The sequence below is a fragment of the Sitophilus oryzae genome, unplaced genomic scaffold, assembly GCF_002938485.1.
Source record: "Sitophilus oryzae breed Bouriz unplaced genomic scaffold, Soryzae_2.0 scaffold_1701_pilon_pilon, whole genome shotgun sequence".
Classification (NCBI taxonomy): Eukaryota; Metazoa; Arthropoda; class Insecta; order Coleoptera; family Curculionidae; genus Sitophilus; species Sitophilus oryzae.
In genome coordinates, this window is record NW_022146393.1 from 2372245 (window position 1) to 2395343 (window position 23099).

At 32.7% G+C, this 23099-nt stretch overlaps 3 protein-coding genes across 4 annotated transcripts; 2 read left to right on the forward strand and 1 right to left on the reverse strand.

Moving 5' to 3' along the window:
- Positions 1-633: 633 nt before the first annotated feature.
- On the reverse strand, positions 634-7693 carry LOC115881226 (protein O-mannosyl-transferase 2). 2 transcript variants are annotated; one of them, XM_030898643.1, is made up of 13 exons: positions 7548-7693; positions 7418-7495; positions 7274-7358; positions 7003-7216; positions 6679-6944; positions 5016-5122; positions 4761-4953; positions 4446-4692; positions 2764-2958; positions 2563-2711; positions 2353-2503; positions 2158-2298; positions 991-1208 (listed from the first exon to the last, which is right to left on the reverse strand). In XM_030898643.1, exons 1-13 carry the CDS (start codon positions 7574-7576, stop codon positions 991-993), a joined length of 2073 nt encoding a protein of 690 aa, XP_030754503.1. In that variant the 5' UTR covers positions 7577-7693. The 2 variants fall into 2 exon arrangements, with proteins under 2 accessions (XP_030754502.1, XP_030754503.1); XM_030898642.1 differs by having other exon boundaries at positions 634-1208; positions 2158-2503.
- LOC115881228 (4-hydroxybenzoate polyprenyltransferase, mitochondrial) lies at positions 5282-6647 on the forward strand. Its single transcript, XM_030898645.1, has one exon. The coding sequence runs from the start codon at positions 5420-5422 to the stop codon at positions 6563-6565; it is 1146 nt and encodes a 381-aa protein (XP_030754505.1). The 5' UTR covers positions 5282-5419; the 3' UTR covers positions 6566-6647.
- A 339-nt stretch (positions 7694-8032) lies between the features above and the next one.
- Positions 8033-10305, forward strand: LOC115881192 (longitudinals lacking protein-like). The gene is made up of 3 exons (XM_030898599.1): positions 8033-8177; positions 8306-8507; positions 8778-10305. The coding sequence occupies exons 2-3, from the start codon at positions 8322-8324 to the stop codon at positions 8967-8969; spliced, it is 378 nt and encodes a 125-aa protein (XP_030754459.1). The 5' UTR covers positions 8033-8177; positions 8306-8321; the 3' UTR covers positions 8970-10305.
- Positions 10306-23099: the final 12794 nt, after the last annotated feature.

Here is a 23099-nt window from a genome sequence, read left to right on the forward strand (position 1 = left end):
TAGTAAAATTTATATTTTCAGTGTAGGCAAAACGTCAATTTCGGGTTTCAGTCGATATTACGGACAGTAAAAACGTAAAATTTTCTATAAAGATTAAGTAAAAACATCGGATAATAGCACTTTATTACCTTATATAGATGTGGATTAATCTAAGTTAAGCATAAAAATTGAATATAACCTCTTTGTAAGCGCAAAAATTAAGAAAATATTTTAGGTATTTACAATATTTCGAGCTAGCAGCCATTGCCTTTTTGAATGACAGTTGATCGAAGGCCTTCACATACCATTTGCGACGTTGTCAATATAATGGTTTTATATGATTTTCTTTATCAAGTAATTTTGTTACCCTATAAAAATTAATATTTATTCGTAATAATTGAAGTTATCATATTACAGCTCTAACAATCATAACACGCTGCGATTTTGCAAAAATACTGTTAGTTTGGTTAGGTTTTCGGTTGGTTTGGTTAGGTTTTGGATTGCTTTGTTTAAGTTTTCAGTTGCGTTGGTTAGGTTTTGGGGGTGGTTTGGTTTGATTTCCGTAGATAACCCTTTTTTTACGTATTATATAAAAACGCAAGAGCCAGAAAAATTGGCGTTAAATAGCGGCAACATCGCATAGGGTAATGTCATCATATGCTTGTATCATCTGTCAAAATTCATCTGCGGTATTAAATAGTACCATAATTTTATTTCAATATTTTAAAATTTACTGAATAATCCGCAATTTTTTTTGCTAAAATTACCTATTAAAACCCGTACTTCTGAGGAAAATTTTTGTTTTCTTAAACTTATACTGCCTGATGTCCGTAAAGACAAACGGACCTCAATTTTATTGTAAAAATGTCCTTCCGTGTATCCGGTTCAACAAAAGGACTGTTTTTTCGTCTACACTTGACTTTTACTTAATATGTTTTGACTGAACAGGTAAGACTGAGAGGTAAAACGTTATGTGCAGACGGGGCCTACGACCTAAATTTAATTTCGTAATTAAAACTCCCATGTTTCTAACCATTTTAAACCGCGCATTGTAGAATTCGGTTCGTTAGATGATGGTCCACTCATACCATAGGCCAAAGGAGCAAATAAATAAAAACTATATACGATCACAGAAAGCACCAAACCAAAAAGTATATGATATACGGTTTTAGCGTTTTGTTCGCTAAATATTTTAGGAATTTCGTCATGTAGATAATCGATAATAATGCCTAAAATATTTCAAAATATACGATTTTTCAATACAGATTCTTGAAACAGTTCTGTTTACAGCTGGTCAAATATAAGATATTGACAATTTTGCCACCAGCACCGATGCCGCTTTACAATCCAAACAGGGAAGGTGGGTATATGATTGACCTATTAAATTGATTTCGGTCACTTCCTGTTTCACCGGAAATTACTACAACTTTTGATTTTTAAATGGCACCCTCAGTATATTTTTACTTTATTCGATAGAAAATGACGCTCCGAATGGAATGACATATTATATGTCAACTTTTGAAATTTTCGCTTAAAAAAATCGTATTTTAAATTTCAATCTAGAGTGCCATGGCTGTGTTAAAAACACTAATTTTTAATCAAGAAACCTTGGAAAAATAACAACGTTGGTTTATTAGCATATTTGGAAAAAGCATTTTTTAAGAATAATTTGGTACCACACACTTGGTATTTCGAGTCAAATTGTCGTTATGAACCGTATGTTACAATTCCAAATAAACCATATGCAAAAATGTCAAAAGTTGACATATGATATGTCATTCTATTCAGAGTGTTATTTTCTATCAGATAAAGTAAAAAATACCGAGGGTTCTATTTAAAAGTCAAAAGTTGTAGACATTTCCGGTGAAACAGGAAGTGACCAAAAACGATTGAATACCTCACTCAATCCTAATTTATGTCATATACTAACATACCAAGTCTCGTTTTTTAACTGAAAAAATAAAAATGTTATAGAGGTCAGCCATTTTGGGACGCATCCGGTATTTTAATTTATTTGAGTATATTTGGCCATTTTATTGACAATACATATTTTCCATAGTATATTCAAAGTATTAGGGAAGATTTCGACGACATCCAAAAAATGACATAAAAATGAAATATTTTTGTATATCATCCTATATTTGACAAACTGTAAACTGTAACTGCAAAATAATTTACCTGTGATCATCGAACTGAAAAGCAAAGCTGGAAAATAATGATGGAAATATAACACTCTACCCATTCCCCAAAAGGGGACATAATGTAATAACCAGCCCACAAAAAGCCAAGCACAAGCCTTCAATTTCAATCTGTGGGGTTCTAAAAGCAAAAAAAATAATAATACAGTATAAAAAAATAGGTGATCACTAATACCAGAGAAAGACTCAATATATCCCCTTTGAAGTTTTATGGCATTTATTAGAAACATTATTAAGAATAGTACAATAAATATTACATTACTCCACCATATGACTGGATTTCCCAAAAGGTAAATTCGGTATTGTGAGCCAGAAAAAAATTGACCCTGAATAATAATAAAAAAAATGTAAATATAAAATAAATTTAAAATAATAGTCTATTTACTCTATAGTTTATTGGCCACTGCCATGGCCTTGAAGTGATTTCTCCTTCTTTAGGCTTCAATCCTGCATTCCCTTGAAACATTACAGCATGCGATTCAAAAAATCTTTCTAAGAAACTAGGGGCGTAGACTTCAAAGTTTACATTTGGTACTGAAATTTCCTAAATTAAACATACATCTCATATACTCCACGCGGTTCTTACATGCATCAAATATATTTTCTTCTACATTCCATAAGCCATTGGGATCTCTGAGATTAGGATTGCAAGATACTTCTTGTTGTTCATATGCCCATTTCGGTAATTGCTTTCCACTAGTTGTAAGTACACAGGATTGAAGATAATGAACAAATTTTAATTTACTTTTAACAGCCGTAATCTCTGTTCCATCTTTTGCATCTAAATTTAAATTTTATTTTTTATTTAAACAAATTTTTAAAATTTTATGACAGATTTTTTATGTTGCAGCATTTAATTTTAACCTATTTCCTTTTTTCGTGATTAACCAATTTTATGGTATTGATTTAGGTAATGTCATAGCTTAGTTCGGTTTTTTATTACCGATTTTGAACCGTCCTAGAACTATGCTACGCATGAATAGGGAGAGAGACAGAGATATACAGGATGTTTCAAAAAACATGTGCCATCTCTCGTGGGGAGATTCCTCATGTAAAAATTTTTATTCATGCAAAAAGATTTATTTTTCATATCAACATAGATCTGATTCTGCTTTGTTTCGTAGCTACAGGGTGTAGGTTGCTACAGGTGTCTTAATAATCTTTCGATTTATTATAATTTTCTTCGACGTACTTTTAGTGATTTGAATGAAATTTTGAGGGTAAAATTTATTATAAGTGTTACATATTTTAATGCTAAAAAAGTGTCGATAAATTCATTAGGGACGTGCATATGGGTTATCACTGGAATATTTTTCAAAAAAAAACATGTGCGCTACTGACTTTTTTTTGATATCAAGTTGTGTAGGCCGTTTAATGCCAATTAAAAGTTATCTTTGGATATTTTGTCGAATTCCGCCTCCTTGATGAGATAAACGCAATTTTATTAATTACAATTAATAAATTATATATTTGACCTAATTTATTGTTAAATATTATTACTATTAGTCTAACGTACAGCAATTGCAAATAAAAAAATAATGGTATTTAAGATAATTTTACAAAAAAAAACTAATTTTAAAAAGTTTTAACATCCTGTAGCTCTAAAACTATGCATTTCCATATCTATGTTTATAGGAACTATTTTTACTAAGAGTACTTATCTAAATCTTTCGCAAGTTAATGATATTAATTTTTTTAATGCTTGCTATTAGACTTGGATCAAGGCAAATTAATAAAATTGCATTTATCTTATCGAGGAGGCCGAAAATCGACAAAAATCAAAGGACAACTTTTAATCGGCTTTAAACTGCTTACACTATTTCGCTAACAAGAAAAAAAAGTCAGTGGCGTACATGCTTTTTTAGAAAAATGATCCAGTGATAACCCACATGCACGTCCCTGGTGAATATGTCGACACTATTTTAGCTTTAAAATATGTCACATTTATAGTAACTTTTACCCTCAAAATTTCATTCAAAACGTAAGTACTTGGAAGAAAATTATAATAAATCGAAAAAATATTAAGATTTTAACACCCTGTAGCTGCGAAACAAAGCAGAATCGGACGTTTATTGATATGAAAAATAAATCTTATTTTTACATGGGGAATTTCCCCACGAGAGATGGCACATGTTTTTTAAAACACCCTGTATATGCAGCAAATTTTTCATCTGCGCACGCGCTGTATGTTCTAGGACGGTTCAAAAAAGGTTCAAAATTGGTAATAATAAAAACCCGAACTAAGCTAATATGAGTTACTGAAGCTACCTTGCACTATAACTCTCCACACATCGTTTGCATCACCCACACCATTTTCTCCATACCCTGTAACTTGATAATGCTTTTTTGTTATTGGTGCATGTTCCTTATGGGAGTGAATGTTTCTCTTTGTTGCTACATGCTCCAATCTTATTAGATCACCGCTGCGAACTATTTCTACTCCATCAATTTCTTCAGTATTATATTTTTTAATTAACCACTTATTATTGTCATCTTTATGTGTATATGTGGTGATCTAAATATCACAGGTAAGTATATTTATGAAATTATGCAAATGTAATCATTAAAAAAATACAATTATACCTGCTGTTGACGCGCTCCCATACCCTCAGGATATAAATGAAAATGAGAATGTAAATAGCCACCTCCAGTTCGGTGATTTTTAAGCGTAACTACAGCGCCATACGCCACTTGGTATGGCATACTGGCATTATATAAACTATTTCCAATTAGCTGTGATTGAAAGGCTGAACTGTAGAAGCCATCTCCACTGCCGCTATAAAAGTAATATAGATTATATAAAATATAATGAACAATTCTAGTATTATTTTTGCATACCTTCGGTTTAATACCTTTAAGTGTATATAAAAAAATATTGTATACAAGCATATAGGTAAAATGATTAAACTAAATGCTCTTGCAAAGAAATGCTTTATTGTATCAGCCTGAAAATAAATAAAAAAGTTAAATTATTATTTTTCAAATTCAATAACATTTAAAAATATAATTATATATGATTTTTTAAAGCGCGCCACTGTAGTAGATTAAATGTGTTTTACAGAAGTAAATATTTTCTATGGCTAAATTAGTTCAGTTATCTTATCTATGGTATGGTTGTCACATTTTTCCTCTTTACCTGTCATACGATAGAAGTTTGAAATGATTTACCATTCTTAAATAAGAACAAATTTAGATATGTTCATTCTACACAATGAAACCTAAAAGAATAACTAAGCTTTACAATGTTTACCGCTCGTTATTTGTTTAGAGGTAGTTCTTTGGGTAATTTTAATAACCATATTCTAAGATGTGAGGTTAAAAGTACCTTAATCAAGTACAAATCACAAAACCTTATCCGGATTAAATCAACTACAGCATCAACAGTTTTACCCAACGATAATAAGTCATCTGGAGTGCCGGTCAAGGAAAAAGTAGCAGCTAGGATAGTAAACAGTGCTCCTCAAAATATTCAACCATATCTGAAGTTGATGAGATTGGATAGACCGATTGGATCATGGTTGTTATTTTGGCCATGCAGCTGGGGCATAGCATCAGCTGCTGCTCCAGGCTGTTTTCCTGATTTCTATATGCTAATGCTGTTTGGTACAGGAGCTTTAGTCATGCGTGGAGCTGGTTGTACAATAAATGATATGTGGGATAGAGATATTGATGCAAAAGTAGAGAGAACAAAAAATAGGCCACTAGTAAATAATGAAATAACTATGAAACAAGCTGTTCTATTTTTAGGTGGCCAACTAAGTCTCGGTTTGGCAATATTGCTTCAGTTAAACTGGTATACTGTGCTTGTAGGAGCGAGCTCTCTTCTTTTAGTTATATCATATCCTTTGATGAAAAGATTTACATATTGGCCTCAGCTTGTGTTAGGATTTACTTTCAATTGGGGAGCTTTAGTTGGATATAGTGCCATAACAGGATATATTGAACCTACTATTTGTTTACCTTTGTATTTGGCGGGTGTATGTTGGACTCTAATTTATGACACAATATATGCCCATCAAGACAGAGAAGATGATTTGCGAATAGGGATAAAATCAACAGCACTTAAATTCAAGGAAGATACAAAACTATGGCTGAGTGGATTTGCAACATTTATGACTGGTTCTTTGGCCTTTTCGGGGCTAATGAATTCACAAACATGGCCATATTATACAGCAGTAGGATTAGTAGCTAGTCATCTTGCCAATCAAATAGTTACATTGAATATCAATAGTGCTTCTGATTGTTCAAAGAAGTTTATTTCCAATTCTTGGGTGGGCTTTGTTTTATTTTCTGGGATATTTTTAGGTAATTTATTGAAAAAAGATGTTAAAACTGAAGAATGCGGAATAGTGGAAAATTGTAATATTGTTGTTCCTTTAGTTAATTAGTGTACCTAACACATAATTAAATGTTTAGCTTATGAACCTGTTTAAATGTGATAAATAACCAAAATAAATTTATGATACAACACTGCCATTTATTTCTAAAATACAAAACTTACCACTGGCCTAGTCATATCTCCTAAACAGTTCCATAAATCTGCTATAGTAACTAAACCGACCAATAAAACTACAAACAATCCAACAAATTTGACAGACATGCAGCAAGCTAACATTATTCCGGTAAAAATTAACCATGTCCACCATTTTACGGAAAAATCTTCTGTGTTATATGATACTTTTACTGCTCCAAGAATAGCACCCATCATAAAACATAACAACAATGGATCTAACAGTATATACTGTGTAAGAGTTATTAAACCAACATCTAAAATAATTATTCAGTTACTCACAGATGAAATAAAAATGTAAAAATATTTTCCTACCAAATAATACAAGTAACGATGAAAATAAAGCAGCTGTTGGACTACTGGTCATTTGCTCTACTGTTAAAAAGGTCATGGGAACAATTGAAGCCCCGAGAGTGGCACAAAATACTCGCATTCCCACATAACTTGTATTTTCATATTTATCTCCTGGTTTATCAAAGGGAAAAGTCCCATCATAACCAGTTAAATATCCCGAAAGACCTATTAGCATCTATAAAAATACACATGAGTACTTGGGTTCAAAATACGGTTTTACATAAATTCTTACTTTACCAAGTGGAGGATGAACATCAAAGAAAAATGTCCGGTTTATGTACCAACTTCCCATTTTTCCAAAATGAGTTTCATCCCAACTAAAATAATTAAATATAATGTAGGAAACCAATATAATAATTACATCTATGTAAGTTACCATATATGATCTGGCTCTTGAATTTTATAAAACCTAGTTGCAATTGTTAAAAAACATATTATGATAAACAGGCAAATTCTAAAAAAGATTGTAAAATAAAATTAGGGCAAATTACATTTTTGTATTTTACCTTTTATCTAAGATTTTAGATTTTTCCATGTTTCTTGTACGTCTTTCATATAGTTCGGTTTATTTTTAAAGACTTTTTAATTCAAAACATTTTATTATTATAAAAAAATATTTATACTGCTGAACTGAAAGCTAAAATGCAACGTATACAAGTCACAAATCACAATATTTATTTTTTCTCTCAAACTTTCATATATAAATATCTAGCTCTCTCTCATCATATATAAATATCTTCAAACACTTTGCCTATTTTCCCTTCAGTGGCGCCCGCCAAACAGAAAATGCAGAAACAATACAAAACATATTTTACTAATTTTAACTTTACTGTAATCACTGTAATATACAGATTATAGGTACTATTTTTAATAACGTTGTACTATGTATTTATAAAGTAACAATTTTTAATTAATTTTATGGAAGGGATAATATAAAAGATAAAAGCTAAGATTTGGATAATAATTATGGAGTAGTTCTTTTTATGGTAGTTGAGATGACTCAATATCGACATCGACTGAAAGATTGTTGACATATGTTGTTTTTAAGAAATGCTTTGTGGTTGTTCGTAAAGTTTCCGATTCCAATAAGAAAATCTGTTTTGTAACATTTTTAAATAACTTTGTTTTAATAAATAGTAAGTAGAAATTATAATCACTTGTTCTACACGTGAATTTATATAGATTTTTGGCGTTAGAAGTATATGCACGCATAAGATGCAAACAGAGGGTCAAATAGCACCTATAAAATAAATCTTTTTTTTAGATTACACACATTTTCAATGGCTGACCAGCAACAATTTTTTCTAAAATGGAACGATTTCCAAAGCAATATGGTCTCGTCGTTTCGGCATTTGAGAGATGAGAAAAGCTTTACAGATGTTACTTTAGCCTGTGAAGGGCAAACCTGCAAGGCACATAAAATGGTTTTGTCAGCTTGTAGTCCTTATTTTAAAAGTTTGCTGGAGGTATATTTTTCAGTTTATTATTGTTATTATAATCGGTTTTATATATGTGGAATGTAAGACTAATGTACCTATAAAGTATAAGAATAATTTTACAGTCTAGCAAAAAAGGATTTTTTAAACATTAATAGATTATAACAAAAATGACAACTTTATATTGAAATTAATAATTTAATACTAATAAATATTGTGAAGTTAGAATGAACTGAATTTGTAAAAGTTATAATCAGAGTTTTTGGTATTCTTAGTTTTAACTGTATTTAATATTTGTAGGAGAATCCTTCAAAGCATCCAATTATAATTTTGAAAGATGTAGCTTATAGCCACTTGCAAGCAATTCTGGAGTTTATGTATGCTGGTGAAGTAAATGTGAGTCAAGAACAGCTGCCTGCTTTTCTGAAAACTGCTGATAGACTTAAAGTTAAAGGACTAGCCGAAGCCCCTCAAGCTATTAAACGGGAATAATATGCCTTTACCAAATTTTTAGCAAGTCAGATAATAATACCACCTAATATAATGAATATATTTTTGGTATTTTATTTTTAGGTATACAGGATCATTTATGGTTATAAAATTTTTGAAATATTTATCTGACTTGCCAAATAAGATATTTTTAGATTTTTTGGAATATATATATATATATATATATACAACTAATGGGTATTATACTTATTCATTGCGGTATGCATTAGGTAATACAAGGTTATTATCACAATTTTAAGTTAATAATTTATAATTTAAGTGAAATAAGAATATTTTTGATGTTACAGTTTGATAAATAATAGAATTTATTATGGACAATTAATTGAATTAATATTTTAAGGTTTTTAATAGTATATATGTATGTATATATATAGGCACCATATTGCCTTTGATCTCTTAAGTATATTAATTGGAAGAAATTCTTTTTTTCTATTATTCATCAAATAAAAGCAATTTATTGATGCGTGAGTAGTGAGTACTGGTAAAATAGGTATAATATCCAACATTTTAAAAATACAGAAGTAATATTCAACCAATGCGTTAAATATAAATTAATAAACAAGTTTGAAAATTGCAGGATAGTTAGTTGACTTTTAATATAATTATGGGCATTCTGTAATTTTTTCATAATGCACTACATCTTTAATTTTTATTTGTGCATCTATGTGTTCTAATTATTTTAGTAATAAACATTAGGTGCCTTTCTTAATGATAAAGAGTTCGAAAAATAAATTTAAAATAAAATCTTGATGATATAGTTTGGTGGTAAGGAAGGCATTTACTGATTTGTATAATGTACCTTTTCTTTCTCTTAAAGAGAAATATATTAAGTAACCTTTTTTATATGTATGGAAAATTCTAATAGCCTTTAATTTCATAGATATCTTATTGCATTGGATTAGTACACTTACATATTTTATATAACATTAATTTTTTCATATTATTTTTATATACTGACTTTTTATTTGGTTGAGTGGGCTGTTACATATAGGAATTATTTATAGATTTAACTCTTTCTCTAATTTCATGCTCTATTCAATATTAATAATTGTTACCATACTGTCAGACATCAATTATATCTGTTATTATACATATTTTTCTTTTTTATTAAACAGGCAAATGGATATGATTTTGGGAAATAAAACAGATATATATATGGAATATTTATTTGTTCTTATGTTTTTTTTTATGTTTTATATCCAAAATATATATCTTTAATTTGCTTGATATATTTAACAGACATGTGGATTTGCTTAATCATTGGAACAAGCAGATCTGCCTTAGTGCAAGTGTGAAAATATAGAGAGATTTTTTATTATACTGTTGTTTTCTTTATTTTTTATTTAAATATATCTTTTCTAAAAGCTGGAACTCTATAGACTTTGTGCATTCTCCGCCGGTGCTGCCACCATTGGAGAGAATATTGTAAACAAGTTGTACAAATACAGTACACAATATAGGAAGAAATACAACAAATATAGGAAGAAACTTGGGGATAGCACCGGTCGCATGTTATTTTATTATTCCCACGTCTCTAGCTATACTTATTAAGTTGTATATACAAATACACGGGTTTAAACAACAAGTATACGAAAAATTTATTATATAATTATTCTAAAAGTTATTAAGGAAGTATAATTTGTGAAAATTCTAAAAAAATTAAAAAAAAAAATATTTTGATATCTTTAGAAGGTCTAACTTTTATTATAATTTATAATTCCAGCTAAAAACTTTTTAGATGAGTTCAACTACGGTAGCGAGCATAGTTTTACGTACTGGTTTTGCTAGTGGGGTCATAATTGGAGCCATTTCGGCTACGATCGAAAATTTTTAAAGGTACATAATTATAATTTTAGAAGATGCTCATAAAATATTTAATCACTAGTTGATTAAAAAAGTATAGCAGTAATATTAAAAATTATATTTTATCCTCTCATATTAATTTTTTCCTGGCCCTGACGATCTACCTGCAGATGCGCTCAAGTTGATTGAAGAACAATACTTAGGTGCTATGGTGCTATAACTTCTCTATTTAATAAGATCTACGAAAGAGGGATGATACCAAAGGAATGGCTCTAGTCGACGTTGTCACAATTCCAAAGAAGCATAATGCCAAAAATGTGAAGAACACCGCACGATCAGCCTTATGAGTCACACACTTAAGATCTTTCAAAGTCATCCACCGCAGGATTTACAGAGAATTAGAAGAATAGTATATAGCAGATACTCAGTTTGGCTTTAAAAATGGTTTCGGTACTAGGGAGGCTTTTTTTGACTACAATGTCTTAATGCAGCGATGCCTTGATGTCAATCAAAATGTATATGCCTGCTTTACTGACTATAATAAAGCATTTGATAAAGCAAGACACAAGCAACTAATAGAAGCGTTAGAACGAAAAAATCTCGATACAAGAGATATACAAATACATAATAGTAAAACTGTACCTCAACCAAAGTGCGTCTGTTCGTGTCAATCTGAACTGACGAGAGTAGAGGGACAGGCAGGGGATATTAAACGAGGAGTTAGACAAGGATGTGTTCTTTCACCACTCCTTTTCAACGTCTACTCAGAGGAAATCTTTAGCAAAGCCCTCGAAAATGATGCTGGTGGAATACGAGTTAACGGCATACCACTGGACAATTTGCGCTACGCTGACGATACAGTCCTTCTCGCTGAAAACATGCAAGACCTTCAGAATATGCGTTAAATAACGTCATCACAACTAGTCGAGAATATGGCCTGATACTCAATGTTAAGAAGACCAAATACATACAGTACGTCTGTCCGTTCCGTAACTACGGGGTATCCGTGAAGGAAACGATATTCTCTCGATGTTTTTCGTAAAAAATTAGAAGACGCGTCCCATCAATAAAAATTCGACAAATTTGCAAGTAGCCAATAAAACGAGTGGGCGGAGCGATTTGCGGTGACGTACTCGTCAAGTCGACGTATAAAATATATTGCTGTTTATTTAAATATTTTTTGTCCGCATTCCTTTCATAGACACAGATCCAGCAGACGTACTGTATGATTGTCACTAAAACTGGAGTGGCCAATGAACATCTGTACGCGGAAGGCGAGGAGCTCGAAGGAGTAGAGAGGTATTTTTAAGAAATACGCAGTGGTTTAACAACTATTAACTATTTATTTATGCATTACTTGAAGCGTACATGCAGTCACAAAATCTATCTGTCAACTATCTATAGTAATGTGGTAATAGGAATGGTATAGAATATCGATACAAATAAATAATAAGGATTTTAGTGTATTCTTCTCAACACCCCTGATACAAGGACGGTTAGGTTAACCTAACCCTTATGTATCATGTGCTCAAATGTTACGTATTCCCAGTCCTTTGGCTTGGACCCTCAACGAGCTTTGCGAGCGGAAACTGGAGGCCTTTGAGATGTGGGCATACCGTAGGATGTTGAGAATACCAAGGACAGAACATGTAACCAAACTGGAGGTTCTGAGAAGAATGAAGAAGGGTGTAGAGATCCTCAAGGAAGTGCAAAAAAGAAAATTGCAATATCTCGGCCATATCATGAGAGGTCCAAAGGTATGAGATTTTGCAACTCATAATCCAGGGAAAAATTCAAAAAGTTGTTGCTTTTTTAAAAAAAAATGATACTATGTAATGCGACAACTGCCACGATAGCAAATTCAAAAAGTTCCCTATATCCCTTTACATAGGTATAAAAATTTGTCTTAGGAGTCCAAACATCGTAAAAAAAATCGGTCAAAGAAAGAATAAGTTGTTCAGAATGTTATTTTACGGTATACCCAAGTATTATCATTCATAAAAATACAGGGGGGTTAAAAGATAGCATTTTATATATTCTTCTATGCATAAGAGCGTTTCGAAAAATCTCAAAATTCTCAATCTTAACAACCCATGCTATCTACTTGAATGTCAGAAGTCTGCAATATTGGGAACTTGCTGAATAGTCCATAAAGTTTTGCAATGTTAAGGTGGCTACACACACTACTGTAAGCTAGACAAGAATGCATGAACAATCTTTTTGTACAAACTATAGCGTCTGTAGGAAAAATTTGCGCAAGCATTTTAATTATGCAAGCCGCTTGATGATTGATTGAATTTGAATCATGCAAGCTTGGACAAGCCATGCTTGCGCAAGCGAAACGGTACGTGTGTACCACATGTATTCAGCTTCTACAAACAATTAGTTCAGTCCGTGATCGTAAATGACCTGTAAGTCGCGTCGCCATCATGTCTAGCGATCTGAAAAGGAGCAATCGAGGATTATTGGAAGATTTTATTCGCTCATACGAAAATCAGCCGTGCCTTTGGCAAATTAAATCACCAGAATGTGATGATAGGGTGAAGAAGGATGACAGCCAAGCCGATAAGGATGCCGTTATTAAAAAGATAAATGCCTTCAGGATTCCTTCTTCTTTTTCGCGGACTTTCTTCTGCTTTTTCGCGGCATAAACTGAAGCTTGTTCAAGCATGCACGTACCGTGTGGCGGCCAAGGTAAATTATACATGCTTGTACAAAAAGATTGTTCATGCATGCTTGTCAAGCTTGCAGTAGTGTGTGTAGCCACCTTTAGCCCGCACAGTGAACTTCTTGGAAACAGTTTCCCGAGATCACTTGTCAACCAGACATTTGATTTTCTTCTTCTTATCACGCCCTCTCCTGCCGAAGGTTGGCGATCCAAATGGCAATTGTGGCTCTGGAAACTGCAGCCCGGAAGATATCCGTAGACGAGCGTTCAAACCATCTCCTCAAATCTTTTAGCCATGAGTTCTGCGTCTTCCTACTGATCTTTTCCCTTGCATTTTGCCCTCTATTATGAGGCGCAGTATTTCAGTATTTCGTATCTACCACTTCTCATCACACACATTTGATTTTAGTAATTCAAAATTAATACGATACTGTGCCAGTATGTTTTATTTACGTAAATATTATTTTCCAAGATTGATGTGCACAATTTAAATTATTTTGAAATGTACAGGGTGTTTAAGAACTAAGATCCATACCAAAGTTATATTTTTTCTTATGGAACACCTCGTATTTTATTTCATTTTTGGATTCTTGGGCCCAAAAAAAGGTATTTTTTATAAGAGTTAAATATGTTTAAAATCTTTGGTTTTTGAGATATTTAAAGATATTTAAATTTGCATGCTACAATAAAATAGATTATTAACACCTTGTACATTACTTTTCAGAATTAGTTCTTGTGCTGAGTTTAAAGGTAGAGAAATAAACTTTACAGAAAAATGTTATTTCTTTCTTAAATGTATACAGGGGTATCAAAAATTGCTGGTCTATTTTAAATATTTATTTTACATAAAAACTTCGTTATTTCAAATGCAATACTATGTATTTTTTTAAATAAGTCGAAGCAGATTTAAATGGTCTTTCAAACTATATTAGGGTTTCCTATACCTATCTGACTCAGATTGTGAATAAAAATTAATTTTTCAATAAAATTGTAATCAAGATGGCTAGTTTTGTCATGGCAAGTTTCTAGTGACAGTTAGTAGCCATTTTCAAAATCGGAATTAGTTTATGGACTTATTTAAATTTATACTTTTATTTAGTTACCTACAGTAGTTTAATAAATAATATTTATTAAATATTTCTATATTATTCTATCAAAAAAGTAGTTCTTTGAATTAGTTTACGATAACTTGTAGATATATGGATTTTCTATAAAATAGCCAATTACGGCAAATTCATTTTATTCACTTTCAACAACAGGTTTCTGCCGAATCTAATAAGTTTTTTATAAACCACACTACCAGCTCTGCGATATAGGACAAGAAGTTTTTCAAAGAAACGCTTATCAGGAATATTCCTATTTGGATATTTTTGAGCATAAACCCTTAAGCAATTTTCCTCACAAAATAATATCACCAGTAACATATCTATTCGTTCCGCCAGCAGATACTGCTTTATTTTTCTTGATAAAATGATGAATACTTAGTTATTAAACTATTGTAGGTAAATTTAAGTAAACTGTTATATATTATAAATAATAATGTCCATAAATTAATGTCGACTTTGAAAATAGTTACTAACTGTCACTAGAAAATTGCCATGGCGACACCAGCCATCTTGATGGCAATTTTATTTAAAAATCGCTTTTTATTCAAAATCTGAGCTAGATAGGTATAGGAAACCCTAATATAGTTTGAAAGAGCATTCAAATCTGCTTCGATTTATCTAAAAAAATACAGGGCGTTGCATTTGAAATAACGAAGTTTTTTTATAAAATATATCCTTAAAATAGATCAGCAACTTTTGATAGCCCTGTATAAATTTAAGGAACCAATACCATTTTTCAGTACAGTTTATTTCTCTACTTTTAAACTCAGCATAAAGGCCGGTTCTCATATACGCTGCATCGTGCTTTACTACGCTTGACTTCATCGAGCGTCAAAATGTCGCGTTAAAAAGACTTTGTGTTTTCTTATGTAGCAGTTCTCATTTACGCTGCGCCTCGCTTGACTTCAACCGACTTGACGCCTCCAATTGTCGGTGTGCTTTCTTTCGCGCATTTGAACTGCAGCGTGGCTCGATCAAGCGTGTTTAACGTTCTTGAGGTCCTATACACGGTCGGAATCTGCTATTTTGTTTTGTGGATTTCTCTGCTGCTAATCCCAATAACAAATTAAATTTCCCTGGTGACATTCTAAAATATTTATAAAATTTGTTTGCGTCTTCTATCGGTCGTTTAAAAAGCGTGTGAAATTCCACTTCTGACAGTCTAGCTTGGAAATATATAATGTGCATGTACCCCATATTTACAGCGTTTTCTTTTTTTTCCGTTGTTCGTAATCACACACTGGTGCTAGAACAAATGCTCCATCTGATGAAGAACTGTCAGAACTGCTCATACTAAACATTTCAATTCAGGTCGTCTTCGTAGCCACACTGCTGGTTTCACGTGAACTGACGCTCCGTCGCTCCAGTTTTGAAGCTTATATGTAAATTCATCTCGGTAAATTGAGGCTTTGTCGTGAAGCCAAGTCAAGTATAGTGAAGCGCGGCGAAGCGTATATGAGAACCGGCCTTAAGAATTAATTCTAAAAAGTAATGTACAGGGTGTTAATAGTCTATTCTATTGTAGCATGCAAATTTAAATATGTTTAAATATCTCAAAAACTAAAGATAAACATATTTAACCCTTATAATAAATGCCTTTTTTGGGCCCAAGAATCCAAAAATGAAATAAAATACCGCGTGTTCCATAAGAAAAAATATAACTTTGGTATGGATCTTAGTTCTGAAACACCCTGTATATTTCAAAATAATTTTAAATTATGCACATTGTCTCCCCACATATACCCATAAAATATTTTGTTTCTACATCTTTCCGTTTTCGTATAATCAACCGAGGCGAATGAGGTGCGCCACCCTGTATATGGGAGACTTGATACAGTAAATGGGAGGTTTGATACAATAAGAAATTAGGAACGCAATCTTTTATTATTAAAACACGAAATTTCTAGTCGATACATAATTCGCAAGAGAATGTTTTTATCTTATTGTTCACACCTGCACAAGCTGGATGGCTCCATTTTTACCGGCAAAGAACTTACTTTTCTCGAGAACGAGATGCCGAAAATAACGAATTGCAGTAGATGCAAGTGGCATCGTCATCGTCAGCTGTATCAGTCAATGGCTCTTTCTCGTTTTCGCCTGCAGAATCCGAGTCAACGTACAGTTTGTACTCCTTTCCGTTTTTCTGTTTAAATATATCCAAAATTTTTCTTTTCAGGTAGACTTTTTTTCTCTCGAATTATATTCGGGCTCAGTGGCCTTTTCCCGGTGTGTCGGTTTGTCCGACCAAGCAGCTTTCTTTCTTCGTTTTTTTTCGAGGCATTACGGTCGGATAACCTGACGAATTTCTTCAGGACTTCTACATGAAGCAGACCTGGTGCTTGGGATCGTGGTGATATTTTCCATTGCATTTAAAGTTGACTCCCGCTGAAATGGGGATGTGCCAGGTTGAGCAACTGGATCATCTATAACTGGTTCTTTATCAGGGTTTTGTCCTACTTCCTGATATGGTCGGTTTTCAACTTCCGCTCCTGCATAATCGAGGTCTTCAAATAAATGCGGAATAAATTCCAATGAACGGATAAATTCCAGTAGCGGAAAATCCTTTGGTTATATTTGAAGGTGAGAAGGCTCTGACATAAGCTAGTCCAACTAATGCCGGTATATTTTTTAATGGAATTGTTCTGAATAACTGAACCATCTAAGCATCTGCTTCTTCATAAATGTAATCGGTGGACGTGTGAGGTGGTAAATGTAACAAATGTATGCCGTTTAACTTATAAATGTTCAAGGCTGTCTGTGGGCAGCTGTGGGTGACATATGGCCATCGTGATTGTCAAGGACCAATATACATTTGTTTTCTTTCGAATATTTTGCATATTTTATGAAGGTATTTCACTAAGGTATTTCACGAAATTATCAGTGGTCATTAAATCGCTTTAGCTAGTCGTAGGAAGCACACTCGTTCATTTTGTCAACATTGTACTTCCTGGCAGTAGTCTTAAGTGCTATATTTTCATTCACTATTTCAAGCACTGCTTTTTTAAATCATCTGGCGAATACTTCGTTCGACATTTCCATTTAAACGGAATCCAATTAACCTATATGTAATTGCCGCGAAAAGTTCATAATTTGTAATAAATTATAAAATTAATAGATACAACATAAGACTAAGGGAGGCTTGATACACGTATCAATCCTCCCGATACAAACTGAATCAAACCTTCCGGGACAACACCTTTATGAAATATGTGACGCAAACGTATCATGGCATTCGACTAAAATTCTATACTACTGCCCCCTATGCTCTAAATGAAATGCACTTCAAGTATAATACAGTTTATTGAATTTTGTTAGTTTTTCTTGTTAGATTGATGAGACCTTACGTGAGATTGTATTTTGTATCACACTCTGTTTCAGTGCAGATTCTTGCCACTGCATCTGGTTATCCCATCTCTAAAGACTCAATGCAGAAAATTTGAACGTGTATCAAGCCTCCCCACGTATCAAACCCCCCTAGTCTCCCCTATACAAAACCGAAAACAATCAAAATTAAAAAAAATAGCCTTATTCCCCTCTTTAATTTATAAAGTATAGGCTCTTCCCGTCGTGAAATTTCGAATTTGAAATACATACATTTAAATAAGTACCTATGATAAATATGTCTTAAGTTGGTCTTAAGTATTTAGGGGAGACCGAGGTGTTTTGAAACAAATGTGATTTGAAACAACACTGATTTCTCCGAACTAAAAACCGCTAGAGAGCTGACAACGTCGCATATCAACTGCTCCTTACAGCGCGATCTTCACAATACTCGTTCGTGACTCCAAATGCGCGGTTTTGTCGTTTTAGGTTCTACGCCGCAAAAATCGTAAAAAGTAAGTATTAGATATTTTTTTAAGCGTATTTTCTGGATAATGCTTTTGTATTCGAGTGCGTGTGATATACGTTTTGAAAGCTTATTAGCTAACGATTCACTTCATAGCAAGTTTACAGAACATTTTTATATGTTTTACTGCTTAATTTTTAGTTGAACAGAAATTGGGAGGATTTTTTTCATTAAGTAGATTTGAAACAGACTGTTCACCTCGTTTACGTTTTGTATCACTCAATTTCATATATGTATGTTGTAGATTATTTGTTTATTTAAGACCGATAGAGGTATGGCGAGCCTCGAAATATATTAGGGCGCAGCAGAAGTATTATTGCGACAGCAAAGTCTTCGTGATGCGGCTTTGTGTTACAACCTCAACCATACAGGTATATTAAAAAAAGGAGACTTACGAATCTAATAAAACTGGGACCCCTCCATCAGTTGGATATCCAGAAAAGACAGTTTTTTTCGTCATCAGGGGAGAAGGTATTCTGTGACTATTACTGTAAAAAAAACTGTGACTACTATAGTAAAACAAATGAAATCTGCTTTGAAATTGAGGACGTGTCCAATATTGCCGAAAACCCTGATAATAACTCTAAGATAATATCTGATACTGGAAATACTGCCTTCAATGACTGAATCGGTCGTTCGGTCCACATATTACTATAATGCCTGTAGCATCCACATCACTTGATAATGTAACTATGGTGACAATACCTTTCTCGCCCGAAATTCTCCGACCTTTATTGCCCAAGGCTCCACCAAGAAGAGGGAATGAAACGAACCGACGAGATGTGAAAACCGCGAATTATCTGATAGTCCTGTAAAAAATGAATTGGCTGCAATTAAGTCAGCTAGATTGGCAAAGAAAAAAGTTAAAAGCCTTAATTTCGAAGCTCCAAAAAAACTTAAAATATCCAAACTAGAAACTAAAACTAAAAAGTCCAAGATAAATAGGAAGAAAAGAGGAAAAATACAGTGAAGATGAAGAAGAAGAGGAATACTAGTCTATTTGTTGTTTTGAACCCTATTCGAATAGTAAGACCAAAGAAAAAATGGATCCAATGTCTGGAATGCAAAAGTTGAACTAATGAAGGCGAACATTCATATGTTTGCCACAATTGCTTATCAGAATAATATATTTCAATAAATACCTTTGAATTATAGGGTTGTGTCTACGTTATAATCCTTATTTTTACCCAAAAATTGTCTGTTTCAAACCACCTCGACAACTGTTTCAACTTACCTCGGTATTGGGTAAGAGGGGCGTTGAAACAAAATGACTTGTGACGTTTAAGTCGACTTTTTGTTACCAGAATTCACATTAACTCTATCTTTGTGTTACTCATTTGCAAGTGCAAGAAATGTAATATCAATGGATACTAATTTCAACAGATCGATGTATAGTCTGTCCAACGAGAAGATCCTTGACAGTGATAGATGTGTCTGTCATTTTAATTTCAAAGTAGTTTATTTTATTTTACAATGAAATAAGTAAGGAAAAGCAGGAAATTATTATATTTAAAATTTGACTGACAAGTGATTACTTCAAAATATTGTGAAAAAAAACTGTATTAAACTGAAAAAATGTAATCGAGTTATTTAATTAAATAAAAAACGGTATGTGTTAATACAAAACAAACAAGAACAAGACACCACATACCAAAAAAATATAAAAAAGAACAATTTCTTACTTTCAAGATTTATGAAACTTCCCGCATTTATGATTATATTTATCAATATAACTTATGTACAAATACAAATTTGTAATATTCCGCAGGAATAAATAAAACAACATAAATAAAACAATCTATTTTATTATTAATAACACTTAACAAATTTTATAGGTACCTTAAAGGTTGATTAATTAACTTTAATCTTAATTTTTTAAACCAGTACCTTTGGCCTTATTTTTCTTGTGCAGTACTAAAATCCATTATATACGTATCGTGTGATGTCGATATTTTACAGCTACTCCAGTTTTTAGTATGTGTTTAGTGTTTAGTATTAGTAAGTTACTTACTTTTTAGTATGGTCCTTCTACCATATTCGAGATGCACTTATCTACGACGAGATGGTATACGAACTTTAATGATGGTAACTTTATTGGTGTATAAGACTTTTTGCCTGGGCAGCGAGTATTAACCATAAACTGTGCTCTGGGTCTACAGTTAATTTTCACTCGATTTTGCCTCCACTTCAAACGACTTCAAAAGACACAAAATACACGTAATAACACGAATCAAAATGCATCATCTTCCAAAACGCAGAGTATTTGACAAAACTGACAAAAGTTGACACAAAATTATAACCTCTAATTTAGCAAGACTTTGACAAGCGTCAAAAATCTAAAGGCGAGTTCATACGCATCGGCGTCCGTTTGTCGTTCATCGTTCCGTCAAACCAATAAAATTGAAATACGATCTGTCACTTTTGAAATAAACCAATAAAACTGGTTAAGGGTGCAGCCACACTATCCTAAAAACGGCGTATCGGCGTAACGGCGTAATGACCTTGAATAGATTTCCAGTAATTCTATTGGCTGAAACATTCATCTGTCAGAAATTTTATCTGTCAAATTCATCTGTCAAAAATTTCAGCCAATAGAATTACTGGAAATCGATTCAAGGTCATTACGCCGTTACGCCGATACGCCATTTTTAGGATAGTGTGGCTGCACCCTAAAAACAACAAGAGACGACGTATGACGGATTTATATTTAAACCCATCCACAGTTAACTTAAAAATTATTAGAAACTTTTTTTAGTAAAATAAATAGATTGGTATGAGACGTCATCTGCTTTCCTTCTGTCATCGTCTGTCGAAATCTTACCTGAGAAAAAAAAAACAGAGTATATAATATATTAGTATTTTGTCTATGAAGCAACAGGTCAACAGGTCAAAATTGTTTCAACTTCCCTCGGTCTGCCCTACCTTACTTGAACATTCATCTTTACTTGTGACAAGAAAGTTTCACATATGATTAAGTTTAGTCCTAGGATCGGTTCCTCATAAAAATTGGAAAAATAATTAGTTTACCGTTCTTGAGTAAAATACGGAGCAGTGATGCAATATGGATAAATATCAAATCTTGGGGGGGGGGGCGTTTTTGAAATTTTAATATTTTCATTACAGGTAGAACTTTTATTTCATGCTTGATACATCTGTTCAATGGAGTTTAATGTCAAAAAATAATGTAAATGAGCTGTTAAACTCTTTGAATAAAGACATTAGTTAAACTCAGTCACTCGTCAGATGTCTTTTTACGCTGGTTGATTTGGTTACAATATTGACAGATAATTTTTAAGGAATCGTCTTCCGGCAATAGTAACAATTCTTTCAGGCAAAACATATACAGGGTGGTCCCAACTGTATTCCGGAAACTTCGGTAGCATTTTCTGCAGATAAAAATAAGTAAAAAAGTTTGTATAAATGTATGTCCTAAAATGCTTACTTTCAGAGATACAGGGTGTAGAAGTTTCATTTTTATTTCGATTTTTTCTAAATAATTTCTGAAGTAACGTCAATATTTGAATGAAAATTGGTGCCTGGAAGTTTTTCGGCATGAGAAATTTGGTTTTGATGTCAATATGACTCCTACTAGTAGAGGGCGCCACCTACATGTGTTTTACTGTTTTGAAGCGTAATAACTTTTTGTCCGTACCTGCATAAAACTACCGAGCAAAAAAATATTCATCTCTGTGACTTTTTACGTAAAAAATATATCTTTGTAAAAATCGCTACGAGCAACCGTTCTTAAGATATTTAGAATGGAAATAGTCAATACATGTCATTATTGACGAAAAATAAACACGTCGCGTCGAGTAGATAGTTATTTCACTGAAATAATAAATTTGGGAAATTTTTATTTTTTTTAAATTAATCATAATTTTTTCTGCAAAAAATGATGTTTAACCAGTTTCTGTTGACCTTTTGACACAAAAACATTTCAAATTTATGATTTCAGACCAATAACTATTTAGTCAACATTTAATTTATGCCAATGATGACAGGTATTGATAATTTCGATTCCAAATATCTCGAAAACCATTACTCGCAGCGATTTTCACCAAGAGACCTTTTTAAGTACGGACGAAAAGTTATTACTCTTCAAACCAGTTAAAAAATATGTAGGTGGCGCCCTCTACTAGTAGGAGTCATATTGACACCAAAATCAAAATCAAATCAAAAAACTCCCAGACACCAATTTTCATCTAAATATTGACGTTACATCAGAAATTATTTGGAAAAAATCGAAATAAAAATGAAACTTCTACACCCTGTATCTCCAAAACTATGCATTTTTGGACATACATTTATAAGAACTTTTTTGCTTATTATTATTATCTGCACAATATGTTGCCGAAGTTTCCGGAATACAGTTCGGACCACCTTGTATAGAACCGGAGAAGTAAACCATAACCAAGGTAAGAAACGGAATACAGCCAAGTGTGCTATGCATGACTTTGACAGTTAAAAAAAATTATAACAAAACATGAACAAAACTGATAACAATGCGTGGGTTTGTTCAGTAATTCGGAATGTTTTATTTTACGGATGAGCTTTAATCGAGGAGTTGCGGCTGGATTACATGCGTTTATTCCCGATCCTGAAAAACTGACCGGTCTGGACTAGGATAGGAGGAGGAGTAGGTAGGGGAAAAACAGACACGACGCCAGAGACGCCAGTCTGTGCGTCGC